The 25,520-nt window shown below is 41.7% G+C and overlaps 1 protein-coding gene across 2 annotated transcripts in view; it reads right to left on the bottom strand.

Annotated features, from left to right (window-relative positions):
- Positions 1–25,520, bottom strand: part of LOC127435760 (receptor-type tyrosine-protein phosphatase beta-like) — a 93,132-nt gene that overhangs the window by 45,947 nt on the left and 21,665 nt on the right. For both annotated transcript variants that reach the window (XM_051689428.1, XM_051689429.1), the window contains exons 5-20: positions 19,932–20,198; positions 18,632–18,892; positions 18,082–18,348; positions 13,576–13,839; positions 13,159–13,422; positions 12,817–13,080; positions 12,437–12,700; positions 11,826–12,095; positions 11,480–11,743; positions 4,408–4,674; positions 3,955–4,239; positions 2,835–3,113; positions 2,573–2,716; positions 2,191–2,443; positions 1,894–2,000; positions 1,694–1,799 (exon numbers count right to left, since the gene is read on the bottom strand). In XM_051689428.1, the coding sequence (XP_051545388.1) occupies positions 1,694–1,799; positions 1,894–2,000; positions 2,191–2,443; positions 2,573–2,716; positions 2,835–3,113; positions 3,955–4,239; positions 4,408–4,674; positions 11,480–11,743; positions 11,826–12,095; positions 12,437–12,700; positions 12,817–13,080; positions 13,159–13,422; positions 13,576–13,839; positions 18,082–18,348; positions 18,632–18,892; positions 19,932–20,198 (3,826 nt within the window). The remainder of the gene's footprint in view (positions 1–1,693; positions 1,800–1,893; positions 2,001–2,190; positions 2,444–2,572; positions 2,717–2,834; positions 3,114–3,954; positions 4,240–4,407; positions 4,675–11,479; positions 11,744–11,825; positions 12,096–12,436; positions 12,701–12,816; positions 13,081–13,158; positions 13,423–13,575; positions 13,840–18,081; positions 18,349–18,631; positions 18,893–19,931; positions 20,199–25,520) is intronic.

Raw genomic sequence — 25,520 nt, 5'->3', positions numbered from 1 at the left:
GGAGAAGATACGCACATTAGCATCTGCCAGCAGGAGGTCGTTAATTAATTGACCATCGGGACTCTCTTCTGAGTTAATGGTTCCAGCAACGGGAAAAAGATCCAACATGACAGAAAAAATCGTTCTGTCACCAGGGCGAGCTCTTGTGTTCTAACCAAGTGACTAATGAGCTGCTTCTTTTACTGAAGAACTGACAAGACTTCAAGCTGATCTGAATGTCTTCATTCATATCACAAACACTGATTGTAATCCATATGATTGTCACCAAGTGTTTTTTTTTTTTTTTTATGCAAATAAACTCACTGAAGACTTAAAAAAAATTCCTTTTGTGTTCCATGGAAGAACTAGGCCAGAGGTATTCAATTAAAGATTCAAGAGGTCCGGTCTCTACATTTCCTTCACAGCAAAGGTCCGGAAAATACATGCACGGTTTCAGTAGTCAGTATGGCTTTGACATTTTTTTTTTGTTTGTTTTTTTTTTGTTTGTTTTTTGAATAGTTATTATAACTTTCCACGTTGGCAGCAACAGTACTTTGTAAAAAAATAATAATAATTTAAACAGTCAAAACAGTCTCTTCAAAGCAGAGATGAGGACGGAGACAAAGCAAAAGCAGGTGTTAGGGATCTTCTAATAAAAAGATTAGACTAATATATTTCATAGAGTTCATTAGTCAAGGGCACTTGGATATTAATATTACAAGATAAGATCAACATTTTATTTAAGCTGGGTGACAGCAGTCATGTGTGGGGGTTCAGGGGTAACCCCTGAAAGAAAATGTAGAAAATGTAAAAGTCTGAATGAACCGTTTTAATATTTTCCTAATGTGAGAATCTAATAACAATAAACTAACAATTTACATATTAAAAATACTGTTTGCTTAAGGTAAGTATAAATGGGCTGACTATGAAATAATGGGAACATTCTCATCAGAAGCAGATAACTCTACTAGCCAGGCTAAGAAATAATTTCTATTAATTATGACTAATAATCAGAGATGATGACATCTCTGATTAATTTTCACAAAATTAAAACAAAAAACTGTCATGAAAGGCATGTAACATGCTGATTAATAAAGCTAAATTTAGAAGGAAAAAAGACGTTAGTCTAAAAAGATGATAGGGTAACTTGCCCTGTAATAAACCTGCTTTAGCTGAACCATCCAAGTCATTTATCAGACAGATGAAGAAAGTTTCACTTTGCTTTATTTTCATTTTCTGCAGTGTGCTTTAGCGAAAGGTGCCAGTCTCCATCTACATTGCTGCTCACCGGGTCTCCACTGTTGTTGCTAAAATAACCGTGCCTGGAACTCTACGTATGCGACGCCTCACGTAAATCGCAAGGGAGAGAGGCAACACGCACAGAGCCGGAAATGAAGCATATTCGGCACTTGTGAAAAAGAAGATATAGCGCTGATCGCCCCTGAGTACTTGTGGTGTGATCACAATTATCAGACATCTAAACATAAAACATTATCTGTATTAGTTGTAAAAAATCTATATCAGTCAATCTCTATCACAAACCACTACCTCATCAATACAAACTCCTTATCATTTCAACTAATCTATCACAACTAACCCATCAAGTTAGACAAGAGGCCTTTGATATTTAAGACAGCACATACTGATTTACTTTTAGATTTAATGTACACATAGATTTTGTAGACTGTAGTGGAGGATACAAAGTAGGACTCACATTTTGTGTGCTTTCTGTCTGCAGATCAGGAGGACGATTAAACCCACCATGGTGGCGAAAAGGAAGAGCCCAGCGCTCACTCCCTCGATGACCCCACTCAGTGGCTCTGAACACACATACACACATACAAACATTAACAGCTAGCAAAGCACATGCAATCTAATTCCTCATTTACATTCTGGCGGTGCAGAATGTAATACCTGCATCTGTTGTAAAAGGCATGGACAGGTACGTATCAGTGTAGAGCGGAGAGAGAAACTCCTCATCCTTCTCATCAAACAGTTTAGTAAATGCTCGAACACTCAGTCTGAACATCAAGAGAAAGACCATCACCATTAACAGCCTGACTGCAGATTTAAATATTAGTGGAACAAGCAGCTGATAGAGAATTACTGTCAAAACTGTAACACAATAACTGTTTAGCCTTCAGGAATGATGTATCCTATAGTGTGGATCTTTCTTAAAGCCTACTCACTGACTAGCATCTGATGCAGTACCTGTACGCTGTCTTGGGTTTCAGTGGCCCATCACAGAACACTGCTTGATCTTGAGATGGTGTCTGATCACACGGTCCTCCAAGATTCTCCATGCCTGATCCCAGATGAATCTCAAACTCTTGCATTCTGCTCTGGCTCTCATCACAGTGGCTGCGGAAGTAACTGGTCTGGTAAGATTTGACAGAACTGTTTGATCTGTAGTCCAGGTATGAAGGAAGAGGATGATGCTGGTATGGCTGCTGGTTTTCACTGTCTGGAAGCAACCAGAGTGAAAATATATTTACTTAGGATTTGTTTCAGTGTTTCACCAATGAGAGAACAGAGCCCTACACATGGATAAGCTATCTGTGCATAACGCAAACAAGAAAAAATGTCTCCCAACCATCAGATTCAGTGACAAGGATGGTGAAGAATTTCACAGCCCCATTGATATCACTGAACCAGCTGCAGTTAAAGCAGAAGGAAATGGTTGACTCAGTGATTTGAAGCGTGTTCTCACTGACTCGAGTCGAGGGCAGAGGTGGACCTGAGAGAACATTAATAACAATAGGGCTATTCAACAAAGACATTCGTTTGCAAAAGTTACAGTCAGAATGTTCTCTGATCATGTATAGCAAATGAAACACTAAAAAGCCCAAACTCACGGTCTATCATTGTGACCACATTTTCCATGACTGCCTCGCTGGTCATGCTTTCGGAGATGACTTTGACAGAGACAGTGTACTGTTTATGAGGCTCCAGATCTTTGATCAGATAGACTGTAGTCTCTTTGACTGTGCGCTGTGAGTAGACCATCCTGTGAGAGTCCTGTCTTGAGCACTCAATGGTGTATGAGTCAAAGTCTGCGTTTGGAGGACTCCAGGAACACGAGATGGCCGTCGAGTTCTGAGGACGACAGTGTAGACTCTGGACACGCTCTGGCTCTAAGACAGAAAAAACAAAACTCATTTCACCACTTATATTATTAGAGTGGTTAAAGGAATAGTTCACCCAAAAATGAAAATTTGCTGATAATTTACTCACCTTCAGGCCATCCAAGATGTATCAGGAAAACGCGCTTCCTTACTCCTCCACGTGACGCGTGACCTTACCAACGAGCTTACGTCATCCCTCTCATGAGCGCACATCACAGAGATGTACTGAAGCGAACAATTGTAGTTAAAAGTATTAAAAGTAGTAGTATATAAGTATTGTTTTGTTTCTAAAAATAATCAATCGTTTGCATTCAGAAGACCTTTATTTGTCGACTGGAGTCGTGTGGATTATTTTGATCAACCTAAATATGCATTTTGGACCGTCAAAAAATGGATTGTTTAGAGGAAGAGGCCTGAAATTAAATCCTAAAAGTCTTAAATTCTGTTTTGATGAAGAAAGAAACTCAGATACATCTTGGATGGCCTGAGGGTGAGTAAATTATCAGCAAATTTTCATTTTTGGGTGAACTATTCCTTTAAATATTGTGGTACAAAGCAATAACGCTATACTTGTCATCCTAGTGAAGTCTTTAGAGACAGATAGACTGCTAAAAATGTATCTTGTTAAATCTTGTTGAAACTGAGACAAACTCTACAGATGAATTTCCATGCTGGTTTGCTGGTGCTGGTTTAGCTGGTGGACCAGCACAGACATGCTGTTCCCCAGCAAAACCTAGCAGGTGATGCAGGTCAACTAGCATTAGGATTGCCAACTGTCCCGTATTAGCTTATACTTGCAGGGATGATTGATAAAACCGGTTCTTCTAAAATTATGTTGTGTTCCACTGACTTGTTCTGATGCTTCTGTAGATGGGAAGGCTGTAGGTAGGGTTGATGGTTCCGGCACCACTGACCGTACGCAGACTGATGTTGTACTGGCGACCAGGGTACATCCCTTTCAGGATACGGCTGCCTGATGTGGGGCTGTGGTAGGGGTTGAACACAGACAGATGGTCTCTGGGGCTCCACTGAAGGTCAAAGTCATTATAATCTGTGTTTTCTGGCCCACTCCAGGTGATCTCCAGTGAGGTGTTAGTGATTTCTCCAAAGGAGAATGAGACAGGTGGCCTGGGGTCTAAAATAAATAAAAAAAACCATTAAAAATTGAGGAAACAGTCAACCAATTTTAAGAATCAAGTTCTCATTCTACAGTTAAGATGATAGAATAGTTATGAAAACTCCTTTTTTTTTTTTAAGGTCTTTTATGTACTTTTTTACTTTTAAGATTGGAGAATGTTCTTACCAGTCCTGCCCTTAGTAGTTGCCATATTGGTGAGATCTCCGCTGTGTGTGCGGACAACAGCCTGGTAGAGTCGTCCAGAAAGCAGGTTTTGGAACACATGACTTGTGCTGTCAGGAGCCAGACTCTGTTCTGTTTGTTGAGTCCCATCAGGGTTGTAGATGAGGATGGTGTAGCTGCTCACTTCACCCACAGCCTTTTTCCAGCTCAACCACAGATCCTCAGAGCTTCTTCTACTGTCAGCCTGCAAGAACGTGACAGCTGCGGGATCTACACAACACATTTGACAACTAATTTAAATCTTACACTCAGCAGGTTAAAGGAATAGTTCACCCAAAACTCATTCACCTAGTCATTCTGAACCCATATGACTTGATTTATGTCAGTTCTGTACAGAACACAAATACAAATTTGATGTCCCATTGATTGAATTTAATGGCAGTACATAGAGACCCACTTTAACATTTTAAAATACTGTTTACCTTCTGGTGTCATATGATCAAGTTGTATGATGAACAGACCATTATTAAAGTTATTCACACTCAAATCAAATTTTTGTGAAATGGCAAAAAAGTCAATAACTTCAAAGCTCATTGGTTTGGTAACGAGGCACTCAGATGAGGTATGATGTTATCAGCGTAGCTGCCATCAGGGACTAAAAACAAAATGTTCTTCATTTCGGTTCTTTCTGAGCAAAAACTTTATTTTTTCAGTCCATTTCAGAAGTTCCACAGCCTCCTTTCCAAATGGTTACTAGTAAGAACAAAATCAAAGAACGATTAATAATGTTCTTTTAAAATGACAGTACTTGGGGGGCCTGGTTAGCTCAGCGAGTACTGACGCTGATTACCACCCCTGGAGTCGCGAGTTAGAATCCAGGGTGTGCTGAGTGACTCCAGCCAGGTCTTCTAAGCAACCAAATTGGCCCGGTTGCTTGGGAGGGTAGAGTCACATGGGGAAACCTCCTCATGGTCACGATTACAGATTCTTGCTCTCAGTGGGGCACGTGGTAAGTTGTGCATGGATCGCAGAGAATAGCATGAGCCTCCACATGCGGAGTCCCCGCGGTGTCATACACAGCGAGCCAAGTGATAAGATGCGCAGACTGACGGTCTCAGAAGCGGAGGCAACTGAGACTTGTCCTCCACCACCCGGATTGAGTTGAGTAACTGTGCCACCACGAGGACCTACTAAGTAGTGGGAATTGGGCATTCCAAATTGGGAGAAAAGGGGATCAAAAAATTATTTAAAAAATGACAGTACTTAGTGATAATGGGTGGGTGAAATACCAATTGCAGTGTTTCCAGATCTCCCAAAATAAGCCACTTGCCTCACTAAAATAAGTGAAAATTAGCAATTAATTTTTTTGTGTGTGTAGTGGATTTATTAGCATAGAAATCATAACAGCATACAATTCATTCACAGTTAAGTATAAGTTTTATTACAGATCTGCTTCTCAGTAAAAACCCAACAGCAACAAATCTGTTTTAATGCAACAAATTTAACAATAATTCAGTGAAGACTTGGAAACAACTGAGAAAACTACTTTTTATAACTAATAATGTTTTCCTTGTATCTGAATTAGCCGTGCATGTATATGTAGTAATTATACATAGTTGTTTAAAAGGTCTTCATTCAGAGAATACAACATCCACAACAGACAATTAGGCAAAGAAATGTGTGATGCAGCAGTTTCCTTCAGGATCAAAGCACGTTTCATTTTTTTGAGCAACATGAAGTGGTTGTAATTTCAAAAACTTACTGTGATAAACCTTTGGTTTCATGAAAAAAGTATAGGAATGAAATTAACTGGTTATAACTAGTTACCAGCATTTAAAAATAACATTCCCTTATGATTCAGTTCACTTGCGAGGAGTGTGTACGCGCCACTGACAAGGAGCTGCTTCTCGTCCTTTCAAGGGTGGTCGAAGAGCTCAATCTCAAGTGGTCTCCTCCAGAAGAACTGTAAAAATCTTACCTTTGTGAGTGGTTCTTGCAGTCCGGACCTCGTCAAGCGACCGTATTCCACAGATCTGCCCCGTTCTTCCCGGAGGCTCATAACGAACTGACAAATTCCTGGCGCGTGCCCTATTCAGCTCGCTCGCACAGCGATTCCACTCTCCTCACTAAAGAGGACCAAGGGGAAGACAAAGGTTATGCCCAACTACCCCCTGTGGAAGAGGCGGTAGTGGCACATCTCTGCCTGGTGAATAGCAGGGCGTGGAAATCACACCCCATTCATCCTTCCAAGCCATGTCGATTAATATGCAAATGCAAATGGATGAGCAAGGCTATGATCCAGAGATGTTCAAAGAGCTCCACACTGCTATTGACTTAGCGCTGCAAGCCACTGCACAGGCCATTGGCAAGTCAATGGGCAACCTGGTGGTTTTGGATCATCACATCTGGCTGACCCTCACGGAAATCCGAGACGCGGAAAAAGCCGCTCTCTTTGATGTCTCCAGCCGGCCTATTCAGCAGCTCTGTGGATAGGTTTTCTGAGCGCTACGTCACGACTCAGCAACACTTGCAGGCCATGAGACATTTTATGCCAAAACGGAGCAGTACTTCATCACAACCGGCTCGTTGTTCAGCCGGCTCACTCCCACTCTGTTTGGGGCCAGTGCCTGGCTAAAAACCCCATGGTTGCTGCCTCAGCGCTGCCAAAAGTCACCATCGAGCCACCGGTAAAGCCACACAAGGCGTGGCTCAAATGAAGGGAGCCATCTTAGTGCAAGCCCCGTGCCGATGGGAAAAACCCCCCATGCAGCAAAAGCGCTCCTGACAGGTACAGCTCTATGAAGCGGAATGCAGAGCTCGCCGTTCCTTCCGGACCTGTCCCAAAGAAGGCTTGATTGGAGACACACAATACTGTTCCCCTCTTCCCCACTGCTGTTTGTCGGGAAATGAATATTTTTGTTCATAATGTTGTTCAAAATGTTGCTTCAATGTCTCACATTCAAATAAAGAATGCAAAAAAAGAGTATAGCGCTCGTTGCACATGCGCGAGACGCTCACACTTTCTCAGTAAAGAGCTCTTTTCCACATCAAAGCCCACACATTATGCACAACCACTTCCAATGGTGAGCGGCGCATTATATCATACAATGAACAAACCAAATCGCCCTCTATCCCGTTACGTGGATGAGTGGCGAGCTCTTACGGCAAAGAAAGAAACATTTTAGATCATTTGAATCGCGCACCCCCACACGATTGGTTTGTGTCAATATATCTGAACGACATGTACTTTCATGTACAAATTGTACCACATCACAGGATGTTTTTGAGATTCGTGTTCGAGTTATCCCTGGCTCCTCGCACGTTCACAAAGTGCATTGATGCATTACTTGACCCTCAGAAACTGAGCGACGTACACATTTTGAACTGTTTCAATGATTGGCTATTACTGGCCCAATCAGAGGTTCTGTTATGCCAGCACAGGGACTTATTGCTGAGTAAGCATGTGCATCTCATGAGTGAGTGCATTCAGGCCATCCTCCAGTGTCTGTCTCAGTGCAAACTGGGGAGAACACTTCCACTGGAGCTGTTTTATAAAGCATTGGGCGGCGGCATCCACCATCATTATATTAGGTCTTTTGCACATGAAACCTCTTAAGTGCTGGCTCAAGCACCATGTGTCATGACATGCTTGGTGCCAAGGGCGCATGCGCGTCACTATATCTCGCCGCTGTCTAGTTGCTCCAGCACCTTTGACAGCTCCTGCCTTCTACCAGTAAGGTGTCATGCTGGGGCAGATTTTCAGGCAGAAAGTGGTGACCATGGATGCTTCCAACGCAGGCTGGGGGGCAGTGTTTGACGGATGCGCGGCTTTCAGCACCTGGGCAGGTGTGAGGAGGCTATGGCACATCAACTGCCTGGAGCTGTCTGCTGTTTTCCTAGCCTTGAAGGCTTTTCAATCCAAAATAGCAAATTATCATGTTCTGATTCGCTCTGACAACATGACAGTATTTTGTTCCCTGCCAATGATGAGACTGATGTGTCACCTCCTCCTGTGGAACAAGCATCATCTCCTCTCCCTGCGGACGATATATGTCCCAGGCTGTCTGAATTAAGGTGCGTACCTATTGTCACGCCAAGGAGCGATGCCGGGCGAATGGAGACCTCATCCTCAGACTGTCCTGAGGATTTGGGAAATATTCGGCAAAGCGAAGAAAGATCTATTTGCCTTTGCGGAGAACGCCCACTGTCCCCTCTGTTACTCCAAGTCCCAAGCTCCACTAGGAGTCTGATTGATTGATGGCCCACAAATGGCCTGCGAAACGCAAATATGCATTTCAATCGGTGTGCCTCCTTCACTCTGTCATATGCAATGTCCGAGAGGACAAGGAAACAATTCTATTGGTTGCGCCGGAGTGGACAAATCAATCCTGGTTTCCAGAAATGATGATGGCCCTCCATGGGAAATACAGCTGAGGAGGGATCTCCTCTCTCAAGCGCAGGGCACAATCTGGCATAGCCAGCCCAAGCTGTGGAACCTGCATGTGTGACCCCTGAACGGAGCACACTAAACATGCCAGAACTAACTCAGCCAGTTATGAACACCATTTTACAGGCTAGACTCCATCTGCGAGACGTCTTTACGCAATGAAATGGAATGTGTTCATTAATTGGTGCTTTTCACGTGGCAATGACCCGGTGAACTGCCCCATACCTGAAATTCGTTTATTTCTTCAAGAGCGATTGGACGCAGGGCTCACTCCGTCAACGCTCAAAGTTTATGTGGTGACTATGTGCACCTGAAGCCGGCACCTCTATAGGATACCATGATTTAATCATAAAGTTCCTTAGGGGAGCGAGGCAGCTAAATCCCACTCGCCCGTCTACAGTCCCGTCTTGGGACCTAACTTTAGTCCTAAAATTACTTGTGGGGCACCCGCCAGTTCAGACTGTCTGACCAGCTCTTTGTGTGCTATGGAGGACAAATGAAAGGAATGTCCATCTCCAAGCAAAGACTTTCTCATTGGATCGTTTATGCGATCGCCCTGACTTACGAGTCGCAGAGTGCCCAATTGGTGTTAAAGCACACTCAACTAGAGGCAGGGCCTCTTCATACAAGACATAGGTTTTGCAGCAGAATGGTCTTCTCAAAACACATTCGCAAGGTTTTACAACCTAGACGTAACGTCTCTCTCTCATCGCAAGTCATCTCTGTCTAGAGCGTTTGCTATTTCATTGCACAAAAATATACTTATGCCCCTCTTTTTAAGTACGGGCTCCCCGTCATTTTACACAACCACCTGCATTCAGACCGTTGTATTTCCCAAAGTCACAACCACTTTCATTATAAATAAAACTTCCTTCTCGACTGGGTTCGTGAAGGGGTTAATTCATACTATAGTTCATATATCCATTCTGAGTGTTCCCCTCCTGGCTCACTATGAGGGTCATTCACTTGGGGTATACTCATATCAGTCGCCGTCCCGTGGGACTCTGGCGTCATGTTTCTTCTCTGGGAGGATTATGTCGTGTAGTGTGCCGTAATGGGACTCTGTTCTCCATAGCGTCAGCTTAGTGACGCAATGTCAAATGAACTGAATCATAAGGGTACATCTCGGTTATGTATGTAACCTCGTTTTCCTGAGATGAAGGGAATGAGACACTGCGTAAGCTGGCTGCAGTACAGACTCAGAGTTCTTTGAGGTGCGAGTGATGTGCTCTTTGTTCCTCAGTCAGGAAATTCTGAGGAATGGTGTTTGCATGCCCCTTTTATACCGGACAGCTTCGGGCCTAAAAGGGCGGGGTTTAAACACCATTTAAGAATTGCTGTTATTGTAGAAGGGTTTCAACTAGGTCCTGCAGAAGGACACTCCCTATAGTGTCGGCTTAGTGATGCATTGTCTCGTTCCCTTCATCTCAGGGAACCGAGGTTACATACGTAACCGAGATGTTTTCACTCCGGAACAATTGAAAATCACTTTGTTCCGGTTTGCAGTTATGTTCTGCTAAAAAAAAAATCAGTTTTCGTTCCTTGAACTGTTTTTAGTCCCTGACTGCCATATTGGATTTCAGCACTGTTTATAGACTTTATTAATGATTTGATTTTGATTTGAGTGTGGATAACAATGTAAAGTATGGTCAGTTCATCATACAAAGTCATACGAATGTCTTCAGAAGACTTGGTATATTTTATTAAGCATCAAAATGAGTCTCTATGTACTGCCATTGTATTCAATGAAATCCGCAAATTCTTTTGGGAAATGCACACACAGTATTTGTTTGTTTTTTAATGCTTATTTCAATTTATTTACTTTTATCATTTATTAGCCATGATACTGTCAGAAACACCTATGTCTCAACATTTATTAGAGGTTTAACAGTATTAATAATATACCTTGATGTGTATAAATGATATATGAGTAATAACAAAATTTTGAGTTCTGAAACTGCTGTGACTGAGCCAGACATTGAATGAAATCATACCAACACTGATAAATGTCCAATAAATATGACCCGAAGTTCAGTCGTGAAATATTACATGCCGCAAGCTGATTGGTTCTTTGAACTTGTTATCCGTTTAGCCAGTCAGCTTGCTCACATGTGATGTGTTAAGCCAAGCAGCTTGCATGGTGTAGGTAGATAGGTCCTTTGACGTGTTATCGGGTAACAAATCGACTTGGAAACTCTCTCTTTGCCTAACATTTATATTGCTCAGTTTGCAAGTAAGCCGTTTTCACTGCAGTGCACTGTGAGAGTTTTCTCTGAAACCCTCCACCTCCTCAGCTTCACTTGTCTAGATCTGCTACATGGGGATTGTATTTATTTGTAATTGTGCAGCAGAATGTCCACATGGTAACACTATATATGTTTGTTCCTTCAGAAGCATGTCTTCGTACTTTCTCTGCAGCAGCAGCAGCAGCAGCATAGCAGATCTAGTCTGCCAAGACCAAATCCTCTCAATATGTCTTATGCAAATTAACATGCTAAATCATTCCTAGAGTTGTCATGACTGAACTAGGGTTATAAAAATAGTCTGTAAATCATTTGGGAATCCATGATAACAAGACTGAAAAATAGAGCCGACTGGATTTTCAGAATATTTCTGTTTTTTTTTCACCTGTTCGGGCCCAGATGGATATGTCGCTGGTCTTATCTCCACTGCAGGTAACAACAGCCACCTTGTACAGTGTCCCTGGTTGGAGGTTCTGAAAAGAACAGTCCTGCATGATCACCCCTCCTGTTTTACGCTCGTGCAAGCTTTCATCACCATTGTACAGAAAAACATCAAATCCATCAAACTCCCCCGCTGGAAGCACCCAGTGGAACGACAGACTCGTGGTGGTGTTGCTTACGACGGACAGATTTTTAACAGTCGCTGGACCTGTGATAGACACATACACACACACTGTAATTGGCCTGTATTATCACTACTGAATTTTGAGATAAAGGCTTCATCTACATACAGGTTTGGCCATCAGTGATGACGTCTTTGCTGATGATTCCTCCGCTAACAGTTTGGACCAGGATGCGGTATTTTTTTCCCGGGGTGAGCTGTGTGAAGCTATGCTGGCTGCTTTCTGCTGTCTCAGATGTGTTGGACACTAGAGCACCTCTCTCATCTAAAAGCTGCAGCCGGTAGCCATCATAAATGCCGCGACCCGCCTGCCACGACAAAAGCAAACTGGACGTGCTGCGCTGGTTCTTCACTTGTAGAGCTGTCACGGAGGAAGGAACTGCAGGATTTCAAGAGGAGTTAGAAGGAATAAGTAATACAGCAAATTATGATTGGATTTATATAGATCTATTTGATATCGAGCCTCATTATGTCCCTACTCATTACATTATTAATTACTTACGTAGTTGTATCTGGATAATAAAGCGCATTCAACCTTCTTTAAAGGTGGTCCGTCCTTGACCACCTCTGAATGTAATTTCAGTGATCCAATCACAATCTGATCATAATGCATTTTAGGTGCACTTAGACATTTTATGTGGTCAAGTGCTATGTGATTGCGATCCTATTACCGAAAATGCATGTTATTGCCTGGTGTAAAAGGAGCCTGTGTTATTTTACCTGTTCGTCCTGCTGCCGTGCTGTTATTGATCAGAGATCCACTGATTGATGTGACAGTGATCATGTACTGCTGTCCAGGCAGTAGACCCTGGAAACTTATCTCATTCACATGCTTAGGGACTGATCTCTCCTCAGCCCGACTGCCCATCTGAGACAGCGACACAACGTACCGGTCCACATCCCCCTGTCCTGGTGTCCAGTTCACTCTAAGACTGCTGCTTTGCCCATCATTACTGATGTGAATGTTCTTTACTTTACTGGGAACTGAAATATGAAAAACACAAGATAATACTTTGAGTTCACAAGGTTACAAACAAGTGAATTTTTGAGATGTTAATTTGCTTATATTTCTCAAATATCCATGTTCTAGTGAGATGTACCTGTTCTGCCTTTGATAAACTGCACACTGAGGTTTGGTCCACTGAAGGTGGACACCACGATTTTGTAGAGTCGTCCAGGAGTGAGTGATGAGAGCAGGTATCTCTTCGTGGTGCTGGTCAGTGTAATGGGCGGAAACACCTTCATGTCATTGAAGAGCAACTGAACCTCATAATGATCAACATCTCCTGGAGCAGAATCCCATATCACCAACAGATCTTCTGTGCCACTGTCTGCTAGTGAGAGATTCCTCACTCCTGCTGGCACTGAGAGAAGACATAACTACAGTAAACTAAACTACAGAGCTACAGAACTACAATAACTACCAGCAAAGACATACATACATGTCCTTCCATGTGTGGAGACGCTGGACTCATATTTCCCGCTCCATGTACTGACAATGACAGTGTAGAGTCGACCTGGTACCAGACCACTAAACACACATTCATTCTGAGTCTTCAGTATCGTCTTATTCTGGTGGAAGATGTTGTTGTGCTTCAGGGAGACATGATAGTAGTCAAAGTCTCCAGCTGCATGACGCCAGTATACCTTCAGATGGTCATCTCGAGCCATGTGAGTGGCTGTAGGGTTCAACACGGTGGACGGTTCTAGAGCAGAGAGGAATCAATACATGGAATCACATGAAAAACAAATGAACCACATCAAAATGATCTGGATCCAGATGTACATACACTACAGTATCAACTCCTCCATTCATATCTCAGACACTGGATAACACAACACCTTATGAAGGTCCTTACGTGTACGCTCCTGAACCACGGTGTGGTTTTCATACTCTCCGCTGCGTGAGGTGATGGAGATGTTGTAGAGACGTCCAGATACCAGAGACTTAAAAACACACTCAGTACTGAACTTCGACACAGTCAGGGTATGAACAGTCCTCTCCTGATCTCTCAGAGTGACAGAGTAACTGTCCACGTCCCCTTCAGCGGCTCTCCAGGACACACTCAGGAAGTCCATGCGTCCATTGTTGCTTATGGTCACGTCTCTCACTGCAGAAGGAACTGATAAGCACAACACATACAGTATGATGGCTGTCACCTATATATGAACTTCAGCTGAGGTCAAAATTAAACTTAGAGCTCTATGATCCTATACCAGTCAAACTACTACAAGAGGTGCTTCCTGTCATTTCTGACTTTCCATAAATTTCAAACTGGCATTCATTAAAATGCGTACATGTGGTGAAACCACATTTCAGTCCTTATTCAGTCCTGACTAATATTTCAAATGTCTTAAATGCTAAGATGTGTCCACTCAACCATGCTCTTTCTTGCAGAGAAATTGTATTTATATAGACTTTCAGTCAGGATTTAGGCCCCATCCTAGTATGGAGACTGTGAGAGTTAAGAAATGACTTGCTTTTATCATGATCTCTCTTTTAGTGCTATTAGGTCATAGTGCCACATTTGACATTCTCTTGGACAGGCTTGAAAATTATGTTGGCAATTGTGGACAGGTTTAGAACCGAAATGTCAGTCCGCTACCACTTTGTTTGTGTAAATGATAAACTGTCAGTGTCTGACCTAACACTGGTGTGCCACAAGGCTCAGTCTTGGGCCCATTGTTACTCACATTGAACATGTTCCATGTAGGTAATACTATTAGGAAACATTATTACATATTATAACATATTAGCTTTCATTGTTACGTAGAAGATATACAACTCTATATGCCCTCCAGACCAGATTAAAAATTTTTTCAAGTTGGTGGATTGCATTAAGGACATAAAAGACTGCATGTCAAGTAATATAAAAATGAAGTGACCAAAGTTCTCTTACGTAAATAAATTTTTTCTCAGCTCTAAACATGAAGTCTGTGTTGTGTTTTCTTTGTGTTTAGTCTAACTATATACATCAACTCAAAGGAAAAGTAAACAAATTTTTTTGGAACATGCACCAGTGCCTGAATTTATGACTGATTCTAAAGAAAAGCTACTTGTTATTATGTAAAAAATAATAAAATGTTCAGTTTAGGTTAAATTTTTTGCTTGAAAAAGAACTACATCCTCCCTTCACAACAACATTCCCTGCAGGAAGTTACTCAGACAACCTTGACATATTCAAGACTTCCTGAAAATTCCAGGAGCATTCCTGCTGCTCCAGATAAGAGTGTGTTTGAACTTCAGCATACCTGTGTCAAACTATCATCTTTGAAGAATATAATACAAGTCATGTATTAATGAATTAAACTACAAGTCATGTATTAATGAAGTAAACTAATTAGATGTTGGTGGGAAATGTTTAAAAATAAAGGATATTGATTAAACTGTAAGATTAATGATTAAGTGTCTTTTAAGTATTGACTAATTTTCAACTGCTCAGCTACTAAGTAGTAGTTTCAGGTTTGTTGAACGAATTAAGCCTTGTTATATTTTCGCCTGGCACTGCAAAGCGTCTTGTGCACGTAGCTCTCGATGGCCTGAGACGTTTTTGCGTTGCATTGACGCGCACCGTGGTTGCACTCTTCTCAAAAGGACAGACGGCAGTGAAGGGAAAATATCAGCTTGTCAGGTATAATAATAATAGTTCATGTTTGCTGGTCATATGAAAGAGGTCTTTCTACACCAACACCAAACTCTAGTGTATTGTTTAGACCTTTTTATTCTGTGAACAAAAGGTAGGGGATAAATAGGCTTACTTTTCTTTCTAAACAAAAAAAACCTGTACAGTTGTATATGTGTAGAGAATGATGCTGCTGAAGCAAAAGGCCAAAAAAAAACATCAAAATACAATAGCACAGTACAGCATTACAATTTAGAATGATTTTATAACATGTACCACATACTGTAGATGTTGGATGAACCGCTTGGAGCGCTGCTTATGCAGAAGCATTTATCTGTACCCAGGAGGGATATTAGGATTTCAATCTTAGGAGGGCTCAGCCCCCAATGACATTATAAGATTTGCATATTTAATGTATTCCACTCTGCTGCACATATAGGGTCTGTTTCAAAACCTAGTGAGCTTCCTCTGGAGACAACACTTAAAAGGGGTCATGAAATGGAGAATCAAATTTTTCTTGATATTTAGAAATATAAGAGGACATATCAGAGGTAACTGTAAAAACATACTGTACTCAGAACTCAAAACTTCCTCCCCAGTCTAAAATGAGCATTTATAGTTACCACCCTGCTGAATAGATTTAGGAACCGAGAACCGGTTCCAGTCTTTATAAAATACCGAAATTGGATGATCTTCGTGACTTTCGGTTCTGTTAACGGTTCCCCTGCGTTAATTTTCCTCCGAAGCAGCTGGAGCAGTGTACTGAAATACTCAGACAGTGTTTCCAGCAGCACGTTTCTGCAGCAGAGCTGCCCTCTGCTGGGTCAAAAGCGTAAAACACACAAAACAAATGACTCTAATGAGCCGGTTCTTTTGAATCCACAGCACGAAACATACAGCACTTCCGGAACAGTCCGATTCCCGAAAGGATGACTCATATAAGCCAATTCTTTTGAATCTAAAGTGTGAAACATACAGCGTTTCCGGTCTAGTCCGGTATAGTATTAATCTTACATTGATGTGCAAGTTGTGAAGGTCCAACTCGAAATTAAATAAGAACTGTCAAAGTCTTACAAGCTTGAAGTACAACATTAGACAACAGAGCACTGTCTAAACTGTCTCTAGAACTGTTACTGTTATGTCATGTGATTTTAGACCTGTGAGACTTAAATCAAGCAGTGCAGTTACTGACTGGTTGTTCATGTGACAATGTTTAATTAAAGATACACAAGTTTTGTAATACAAGGAATTTTATATATATATATAAAAAAAAAAAAATGAATGAATGAAATATGCCATCACATTTCTTGTTCATTTAGATACAGTCCAGATATAGCCTAGTTAGGATCAATTATTGGATAGGATATATGTCTCTAAAAAGTCAGCAAACACACCTTTTACAAAAATTGTATTAAATGTATTTCTGATTTGTTATATCTGCTCTGTAGAAATCTTGGATCTCATCATTTGGCAACAGACTACAGAGGACAGTAAATCCAATAAGAATTGTATTTTTCATTTTAAAATAATTCTTCCTCAAAAGAACTACTGGAATCATTACTGGAACCGTTAAGGAACCGGAATCATTAAGAGGAATCGGAATTGGAACCGGAATCGTTAAATTCCTAATGACTCCCATCCCTGCTACTGAAACATCTCGTTTTGAAATCTGTGTTCGTGATGTCATGAGATATTGCTCATTTGCATTTACACTTTTTTTTTAGCTTTTATTTATTTATCATAATTTATTGATTTTTATTTTCACCAAAACGTATATGCTTATTTGGTATATGCTTATTTCTCTTCTTGTTGAATGAGATTACCTAACTTAACGAGCAACATGTCTCTCGTTCAGTCGGTTGACAGATCCTGCTGATCCTCACTCGTTACGATATGACGGGTACAGTACATCCCGCTCGACCAACTGGTCATATTCGTTCAGGGGGTTAGGGCTAAATAGTCACTGGTTAAACTAATGATATGGTCCTTCACAGCCGGCACTCAGGGCCGCAATAATATACGGGCTTACGAAGGCTTAAGCCCAGGGGCCCATGGCTGCGGGGGGGAGCAGTCCTGGCATCTGCCACCCGACGTTCGCGGCAGGATGTGTATGTAAACGTGTTCAGCGGGAGACCCTGAAGTAAACACAGAGACGGTGCGCAACAGCGAAATGCATCCCTGTAGCACATGGTTATAGAGCAACAACGTCCCCCCCACCCCAATGACTGGCTGGACCCAGCAAAACTGTAAGCCCTGGGGCCCCGGAGTACCTTTGTGTGGCCCTGATGGCATTAAAAAAAAAAAAAAAAAAGCAGGCACATCTGGCTTGACCCTTCCATTGAATTTGTCCAATGGGATTGAACCACTGCGCGAAAAGTTAAAAAAATTGGTATGTGTCCTACCAGACGAAATGGAGCCTTGCTAAGGCTAGGTGACAGCCACGATGACTTCACTTTATGCATTCAAACCCAACGCGTCAGGTATAAACCAGGCTTTCCTGTATCACTTCATCATGTTCTTATGAACTGTTCGTTTGAAGTTTCAAACTAGTATTGGTTGCTAGGGCTGTTTCAAAACAATATTCTTAATTGTTGGTGTAAGGAAGTAGTTATACACATTTATTACACAGCTCTCTGGAATACTCACTCAGTGTACATTACATAAAATTGGTAACCAATGTATAAGAGTAATAGTTGACTCTTGGCAATAATAATCAAACATGTTTTATGTTAGCTGTAGTACCTGTGCGTCCGTCAGCTACAGTCTGTCGTGACAACATGCCCCTGAGTACTGTTGTTACCACCGCCCTGTACAGAGCACCAGACCTTAGGTTGTGGAAGTGGTAAGATGTGACGTGGGGGGGCATACTTTCATTCTTCATGACAACACTGTCATGGATGAGCAGTACACGGTACAGATCCACCTCACCTGCAGCTCCATCCCACAACACCTGCAGAGCATCTGTGCTGCCCTGATTACTGACCTGCAGGTGTGTAACCTGAGCAGGGACTGACATACACACACACACACACACATTCCATTGACTTCTATAGTTTTTATATTGACCTGACAACATGTTCTATATCCTAACCATTTTTGGAATTTTTTGGATTTTAATTAAATCATTATGTAGTCCACACAAAACACACAATAATTACTTCTTCAGCAGATACAATTTTACACGGTTACAACATCCTCTCACAATATATTTCTTTGTAATAAAAAGATGAACATTTTCAGATTTAATATAATTTTAACACATATGATAACTTTGCATTTATCAATGACTCACTGGTTTTTCCTGTGACGTAGGTGGAGCTATTCAGATGTCCACTATTGGTTGTCACGGTAATGGTGTAGGTACGTCCAGGAGTCAGGTTATTAAAGCTGCATTCCCCTACATCATGTTCTAATGTCCTTCTTTCCACAGTCACATCTCTATCCTTCAGCAGGATGGTGTAGTTGTCCCATTCACCAACAGGACAAGTCCACACAATGCTCAGAGAGGTCTCATCACTGTGATGGATATTCAACTGCTGAACGGGCCGGGGAGCTGATGGGTAGGTGCAGATAAAAACACCAAATAAATACATGAGTAAAAGGCTTCTGTATTTTGTGATCTTCCTGAGCAAACTTGTTTCAGTGCTCATTTTGTGTGAACACAATTTGCCACGCACACATCAGGATTTATAAAAAATAAAATATAAAATCAAAAGAAAAAATAAATATAAAATTAAATATGTGCACATTCTTGATACACTCTTGGTGACTCCAAATTGCCAACTGAACTGAGCAGACTGATCACACACGATGTAATATTATATTATTTTACATAACTAATTGAAAAGACATTAAAATGTAAGCTGTAAAAAGGAAAGAATGGTAAAAAATTCAGTGCTTTTGAAAGACATATGAAGGGATCGTGCTTTTAATGAAATTAAGTATTTCTTGGCTTGTGATATTTTAGATTCCCAAAGGCTGTGTGCTTAAAATTGTGTTCTGTTACAAAAAAAAAAAAAAAAAAAAAAAAAAAACATCATGCTCTGACATAAAAGACAGCATTCAAAACAGAATCTGTGATGTGCACTTGACTCGGACTGATGTGTTAATGGTCTTGTAAAATAGACAGTATAATTACAGACACTTCCGGACACATTCAGAAGTTTAACAGGCAATAATATTGGAAAGACTGGTGGTTGGCTGTTTGGATAGGATTTTTTTCAGAAGCATGGGACTGCCCCACTTAACCCAACCCGAAACGCGATGCTAACCCTTTTCATAGTCTTGTGAAAATGTTTTAAAAATACCATTGCTGTTCAGCAGTGTTTTTCAAATATAAATTATCAGTTGAATATTAAACAAAAAAATAAGCTTGCACGTTTTATATTTTAAAAGCTCTTAGGGTGCATTACCCTTAATTGGATATGGCTTGGGTCCTTCCTTCAGTGTAATTGTATGGACAATTTTCCTATTTTGTCATCCACCAGGTGAAACATCGCACAGAATTTTATTAAAATTGAAATTTTATGATTTCAATTTACACATGAGCTGCACTAAATGACAGTGAATTAGCTTAATCTGAATAAACACACCTAATCTCCCCTGGCAGTCTGCAGATGAGCTTAGAGATCCACTCTCCACACTGACAGCAGCTCTATACAGTCTGCCTGGAATCAAAGTCCAATTAGTGAAGCTGAACTCCAAAATGTTCCTGTTGACCGTCTGGTTTAACAGCACAGAGGAACCATTGAAGAGCAAGATACGGTAGAAATCCCAGTCACCATCAGGAGGTGACCAGGTGAGCCTCAAGATCTTCTCATTAAGAGCCACCAGCTTCAGACAAGCCACTTTTCCCGGTGCTGATGAGGTAAAGACAGAACCAAAACAAATAGAATTAAGAAACACATCTCAATACAATGATTAAATTCTGTTTTAAGTGTTATTTATATATTTTTAACATCCTGTTGGTGGATCAGCTCGACTAGCAGCTGGTGGGGCCGAGGTAGACATCTTGCCTGGTTAAAGCTGGTGAGGTCTAACCAGCTACTTTGCACCAAGCAAAAGTTTGACCACCTTAAGCTGGCATACCCTGCTTTATTTTTTACCTGTTCTGTCTCCCATCTTGGTCTCAGCTCTGTGTTGTCCACTCTTAGTCTTATCTGACACTTGATAAACTTTTCCAGGTGTCAAGCCACTAAAAACCCAATGTGATGTGTTTGGGGGTAGGGTAAGGTCTCTTTTGGGAGAGCTGGAGGGCAAAAGGGAGAGCTGGTAGGATTCCATGTATCCACATTAGGAATCCATGCAGCTCTGAGAGAGTCCTAACAACCATTACTCTGGAGATTTAGTTCACAGTCACAGGAGCTCCACAAATAATACATTTTTTATCAGATATACTAGATGTGTTGACAAGACTTGATTCAAAAAATGGTACATACAAATATCTTTTACATTATTCACCAGGGGATTGTTTGGGGTAATCATTGTAGTTTCATTAATGACATGGAGTTTCATGAAAAGCTCAAACCCACAAATACAACACACATGCAACACTTTACTCAACACTTCTCTCTAACCATCCTACCACCTGCACCCTTGACCCTATCCCCCTCTTCTATGAGCTATCACTCCATACATCATCAACACGTCTCCTCATCGACACTTTGACCAACACATTCAAAAAGGCATGGGTGATGGCACTGTTTGGAAAACCTTCACTCAGAATAAATAGCTGACTGGTTTCTCTTCTCCCGTTCAAAGCAAAGACACTTAAGCAAGTTCTTTTAAGCCTTGCTATCCAAAACGTAAAGTCGTCTTTGAGATCAACCGTCCTCATTCTGCCATATTTGTCTCCAGTCTTTGATACTTTGACCCAGGGCATCACAAGTATTGCACTCCACTCATTTGAGTCCTACCTCACAGCCCACATAGCAAAGTTTTTGTGGCTCAACTTGGGCCACACAACAAATTATTTTGCTCGGCCCATATGTAACAAAAAATGAGAGCCCTGGGATAAGGCTATGGCTACTTCTCAATTATGGGGGAAAAGTTGAGATTCAGTACCAGTATTAAAATTTGTTCTGGTTCAGTGCAGGGCTGTTATGAGCTTTTGATCAGTTCAGATTTGGCATACGTGTGGTCCTTGTCTGTAAACCAGATCTGGGATGTCTAAGGGATGTTATCTTTGCTGTATGTGGGCTGAGCGAAAATTGACTGAGGGGACTCAAGCTGGACACAGAAACTTCGCTATGTGGGAGGCAGATGCTTCAAGGAATCTAAGGGAATCTATGTCAAAGTCATATCAGCTGACCACCAATTGGTTTGGTGCATGACTCCCTCCTCTTCTCGATATATATGCAACATCACTGGAACAATCATCCAGGCACATTTTCCTACCACTGGATTTTACAACCACTGCTATGCCAACGATACAGAGCGCTACTTCTTGTTTCAGCCTGATGACCCCACAGTGTGATGGATCTCGGTTTGCCTGGTAGTAAGGGCTGCGTTAAAAGAAAATTTTCTGACATTTACTGATTTTTTTAACCTAGTGAATTAATTTTGACTTCATTCTCTCTCTCTCACTCCCGGTGTGTGTGTTTGTGCCCGGTTGATTGCCTGGTATTAAAGGTGCTGTAAGTAATTTTTTTTTAAATTAAATTACATGCAGAAAACTCCTCCATTACCTACAACATATCCCTGAAATTAGTGGCATGAAAGATCACACCAGTCTCTGTAACAGCCCTAAGCTGCATAAACCATGGGGTAAAAGTTGTCCACTTGGGGTGCATTTAGATTGTTTGTTTATCTTAGGGGTTTTAACAGTCTTAAACAGTAATCCCCAAACAAATAAGTTTTATCAGTTATTGTCCTCTAGTGTTACATTATCACAATTCATCATATTTTAGGCTTTGGAGCAATTCACCAATGACGATCAATAACCTTAAATTCAGTCTTACAGACTCATTCGACAATGCATCATACACTGGTGTGTAATTAATGGCAATAAATATTTATATTAATAATATGAAACATTATTTTGCATTTCTTTTTTAAATACATGTTTGTCCTTACAACAATGGGATTATTTAATGGTTGGGATTGTTTTTTAGCCTATATTTGTGCTAAACTCACATCACATGAGCCAGTCTACATCTCAAGTGAAACTGCACTTGTCACAAACACATAAAGACACATCAACCTGACACCCTGTTGAACTCATAATTATGGACACGTTGTAATTTTGTTCAACATATTTTCATATGTAGAGTCACATGAGTTATGAAAAAACCTGTGTGCGTCCTAGCTAAACTTGTGCAGGTAAGCTTTCCACTGAGGTGAAAGTCGTAAAAAGACGCGAGTCACAACAGATGTTCTTACTTGACGGTTTTTATGTAATTTAATTTGCTAACATCTCTTACATCATTAACGAGCATCAGAATATAATTTCTTACAATACAAATTTATCCATGTATTATGCGGCAGTTCCTAAAAACGTTGAAGATTCCTCAAACTCCCGTATTGTTTCTCCCTCGATATACTGCATCTACAGAGGCATGTATAACCTGAATGCAAATGTAACTTGTTTTGAATAAAAGTGCCTGCCTTACAGCTCAGTCCATCATCAAGATGGCGCCGCAGATGGCCGCCTCGGTGTGTAGCTCTTCAGTTCTTTTGTTGTTTTTGTTTGTTTGTCCTGTGTTTAGTAATATTTTTCCAGTCAGTTTTACCAGGGACGAACTGCTGAACATTCGGCAGCATATACCAGACAACCTTTTCCCGGTTTTAGTCGGAGGCGCAGCTGTATTGTTTAAACGCACTATGAGATGCAGGCGAGGGAAACAAGCAGGCGCTCTGGTCAAGCTCCGTCAGCGTGGATTTCGAACAGCACTGCTGAGCATTCATCTAGCGAATCTCCACTCTCTTCCTAACAAAACTGACAAACTACATCTCCTCACCCATACAAACAAGGACTTTTCAAACTCTGCTGCCTTGTGCTTCACAGAAACCTGGCTGAGTGAAGCCATTCCGGACAGCGCGTTGCATCTGCCGGGCTTTCAGCTGTTCAGAGCGGATTACATCGTGGAGTTAACGGGGAAAACGAGAGGTGGTGGAATATGCTTTTACATCAATGAAAGTTGGTATACAGATGTAACAACGTTAAAGAGGATGTGCTGTCCTAATTTGTAAGCCGTTCTACTTGCCACGGGCGTTTTCCTCGTTTATTCTGGTGAGTGTGTATATTGCGCCAAACGCGTGTTTGAATGCCGCGCTGCAACAGCTGACTGATCAAATCACAGACACAGAACAACAATACCCAGACTCAGTTATTATTATTCTTGGGGATTTTAACAAAGAAAATCTCACACGTGAACAGCCCAAATACAAACAGCACATTACATGCCCCACCAGAGACAGGAACATACTGGATCATTGTTACACAACTATAAAGGATGCATATCGCTCTGTCCCTAGAGCAGCTTTGGGACTCTCTGATCACTGTCTGGTTCATCTTCTTCCAATCTACAGGCAGAAATTAAAATCAACCAAGCCAGTAGTAAGGACTGTAAAGAGATGGACCAATGAAGCAGAGCGGGAACTACAAGTCTGCTTTGATTGCACAGATTGGAGTGTTTTTGAGGCTGCAGCCACAGATCTGGACGAGCTCACAGATACTGTTACATCATATATCAGTTTCTGTGAGGATATGTGCATTCCTACTAGGACTTAAGTTCAACAGTGACAAACCGTGGTTTACAGCAGAGTTTAGGCAGCTTCGTCAGGCCAAAGAGGATGCTTACAGGGGTGGGGATAAAATCTTGTACAATCAGGCCAGGATCACACTGAACAAGGAAATCAGAGTGGCTAAAAGAAGATACTCTGAGAAGCTGAAAAACAAGTTTTCAGCTAATGAGCCTGCATCAGTATGGAGTTGCATGAAACAACTCACAAATTAAAGGACTCCTACCCCCAACCCTGTGGTGGACCAACAACTGGCTGACGACCTGAATGTGTTCTACTGCAGATTTGAAAGGCCCAATCTCACACCCCACACCCACTCTGACCTTCATTTCACACAAACACCAACACCTCCTGCAACCCCCCTCCTACCCCCTCCTGCTACTCAACCTGCACTTAAGATCTGTGAAGATGATGTGAGCCGAGTCTTTCGGAAACAAAAGACGAGGAAAGCTTCAGGCCCAGATGGCATCTCACCAGCGTGTCTTTGATCCTGTGCTAACCAGCTGGCCCCCATCTTCACACAGATCTTCATTAGATCACTGGAGCAGTGTGAAGTCCCATGCTGCTTCAAATGCTCAATCATTATTCCTGTCCCAAAGAAACCAAAAATCACAGGACTTAATGACTACAGACCTGTCGCCCTGACGTCTGTGGTCATGAAATCATTTGAGAGACTGGTGTTGGCCCACCTGAAGAAAATCACTGGACCCCTTCTAGATCCTCTTCAATTTGCTTATCGAGCAAACAGGTCTGTGGATGATGCAGTCAACAAGGGATTGCATCATATCCTGCAACATCTGGACAGACCAGGGACATATGCAAGGATCCTTTTTGTGGACTTCAGTTTGGCTTTCAACACCATCATCCCAGCTATACTCCAGAATAAATTACACCAACTCTCTGTTCCCATGTCTATCTGTCAGTGGCTTACCAGCTTTCTGATGGACAGGCAGCAGAAACTCACTTCCAGCACCTGTACAATCAGCACTGGTGCCCCCCAGGGATGTGTGCTCTCCCCACTACTCTTCTCCCTCTACACCATATGACTGCATCGCCAAGGACCCCTCTGTCAAGCTCCTGAAGTTTGCAGATGACACCACTGTCATCGGCCTCATCCGAGATGACGATGAGTCTGCATACAGAAGGAAGTTTGAACAGCTGGCTGTCTGGTGTAGTCAAAACAACCTTGAGCTGAACATGCTCAAAACAGTGGAGATGATTGTGGACTACAGGAGGAACACCCCAACACTGACTCCCCTCACCATTCTAAACAGCACTGTGGCAGCAGTGGAGTCATTTAGGTTCCTGGGCACTACCATCTCACAGGAACTGAAGTGGGAGACACACATTGACTCCATTGTGAAAAAGGCCCAGCAGAGGTTGTACTTCCTTCGCCAGCTGAGGAAGTTCAACCTGCCACAGGCGCTGCTGATACAGTT

Source organism: Myxocyprinus asiaticus, chromosome 46 (assembly GCF_019703515.2).
Source record: "Myxocyprinus asiaticus isolate MX2 ecotype Aquarium Trade chromosome 46, UBuf_Myxa_2, whole genome shotgun sequence".
In the NCBI taxonomy this organism is placed as follows: domain Eukaryota; kingdom Metazoa; phylum Chordata; class Actinopteri; order Cypriniformes; family Catostomidae; genus Myxocyprinus; species Myxocyprinus asiaticus.
This window is presented reverse-complemented; position numbering and strand designations above follow the sequence as displayed.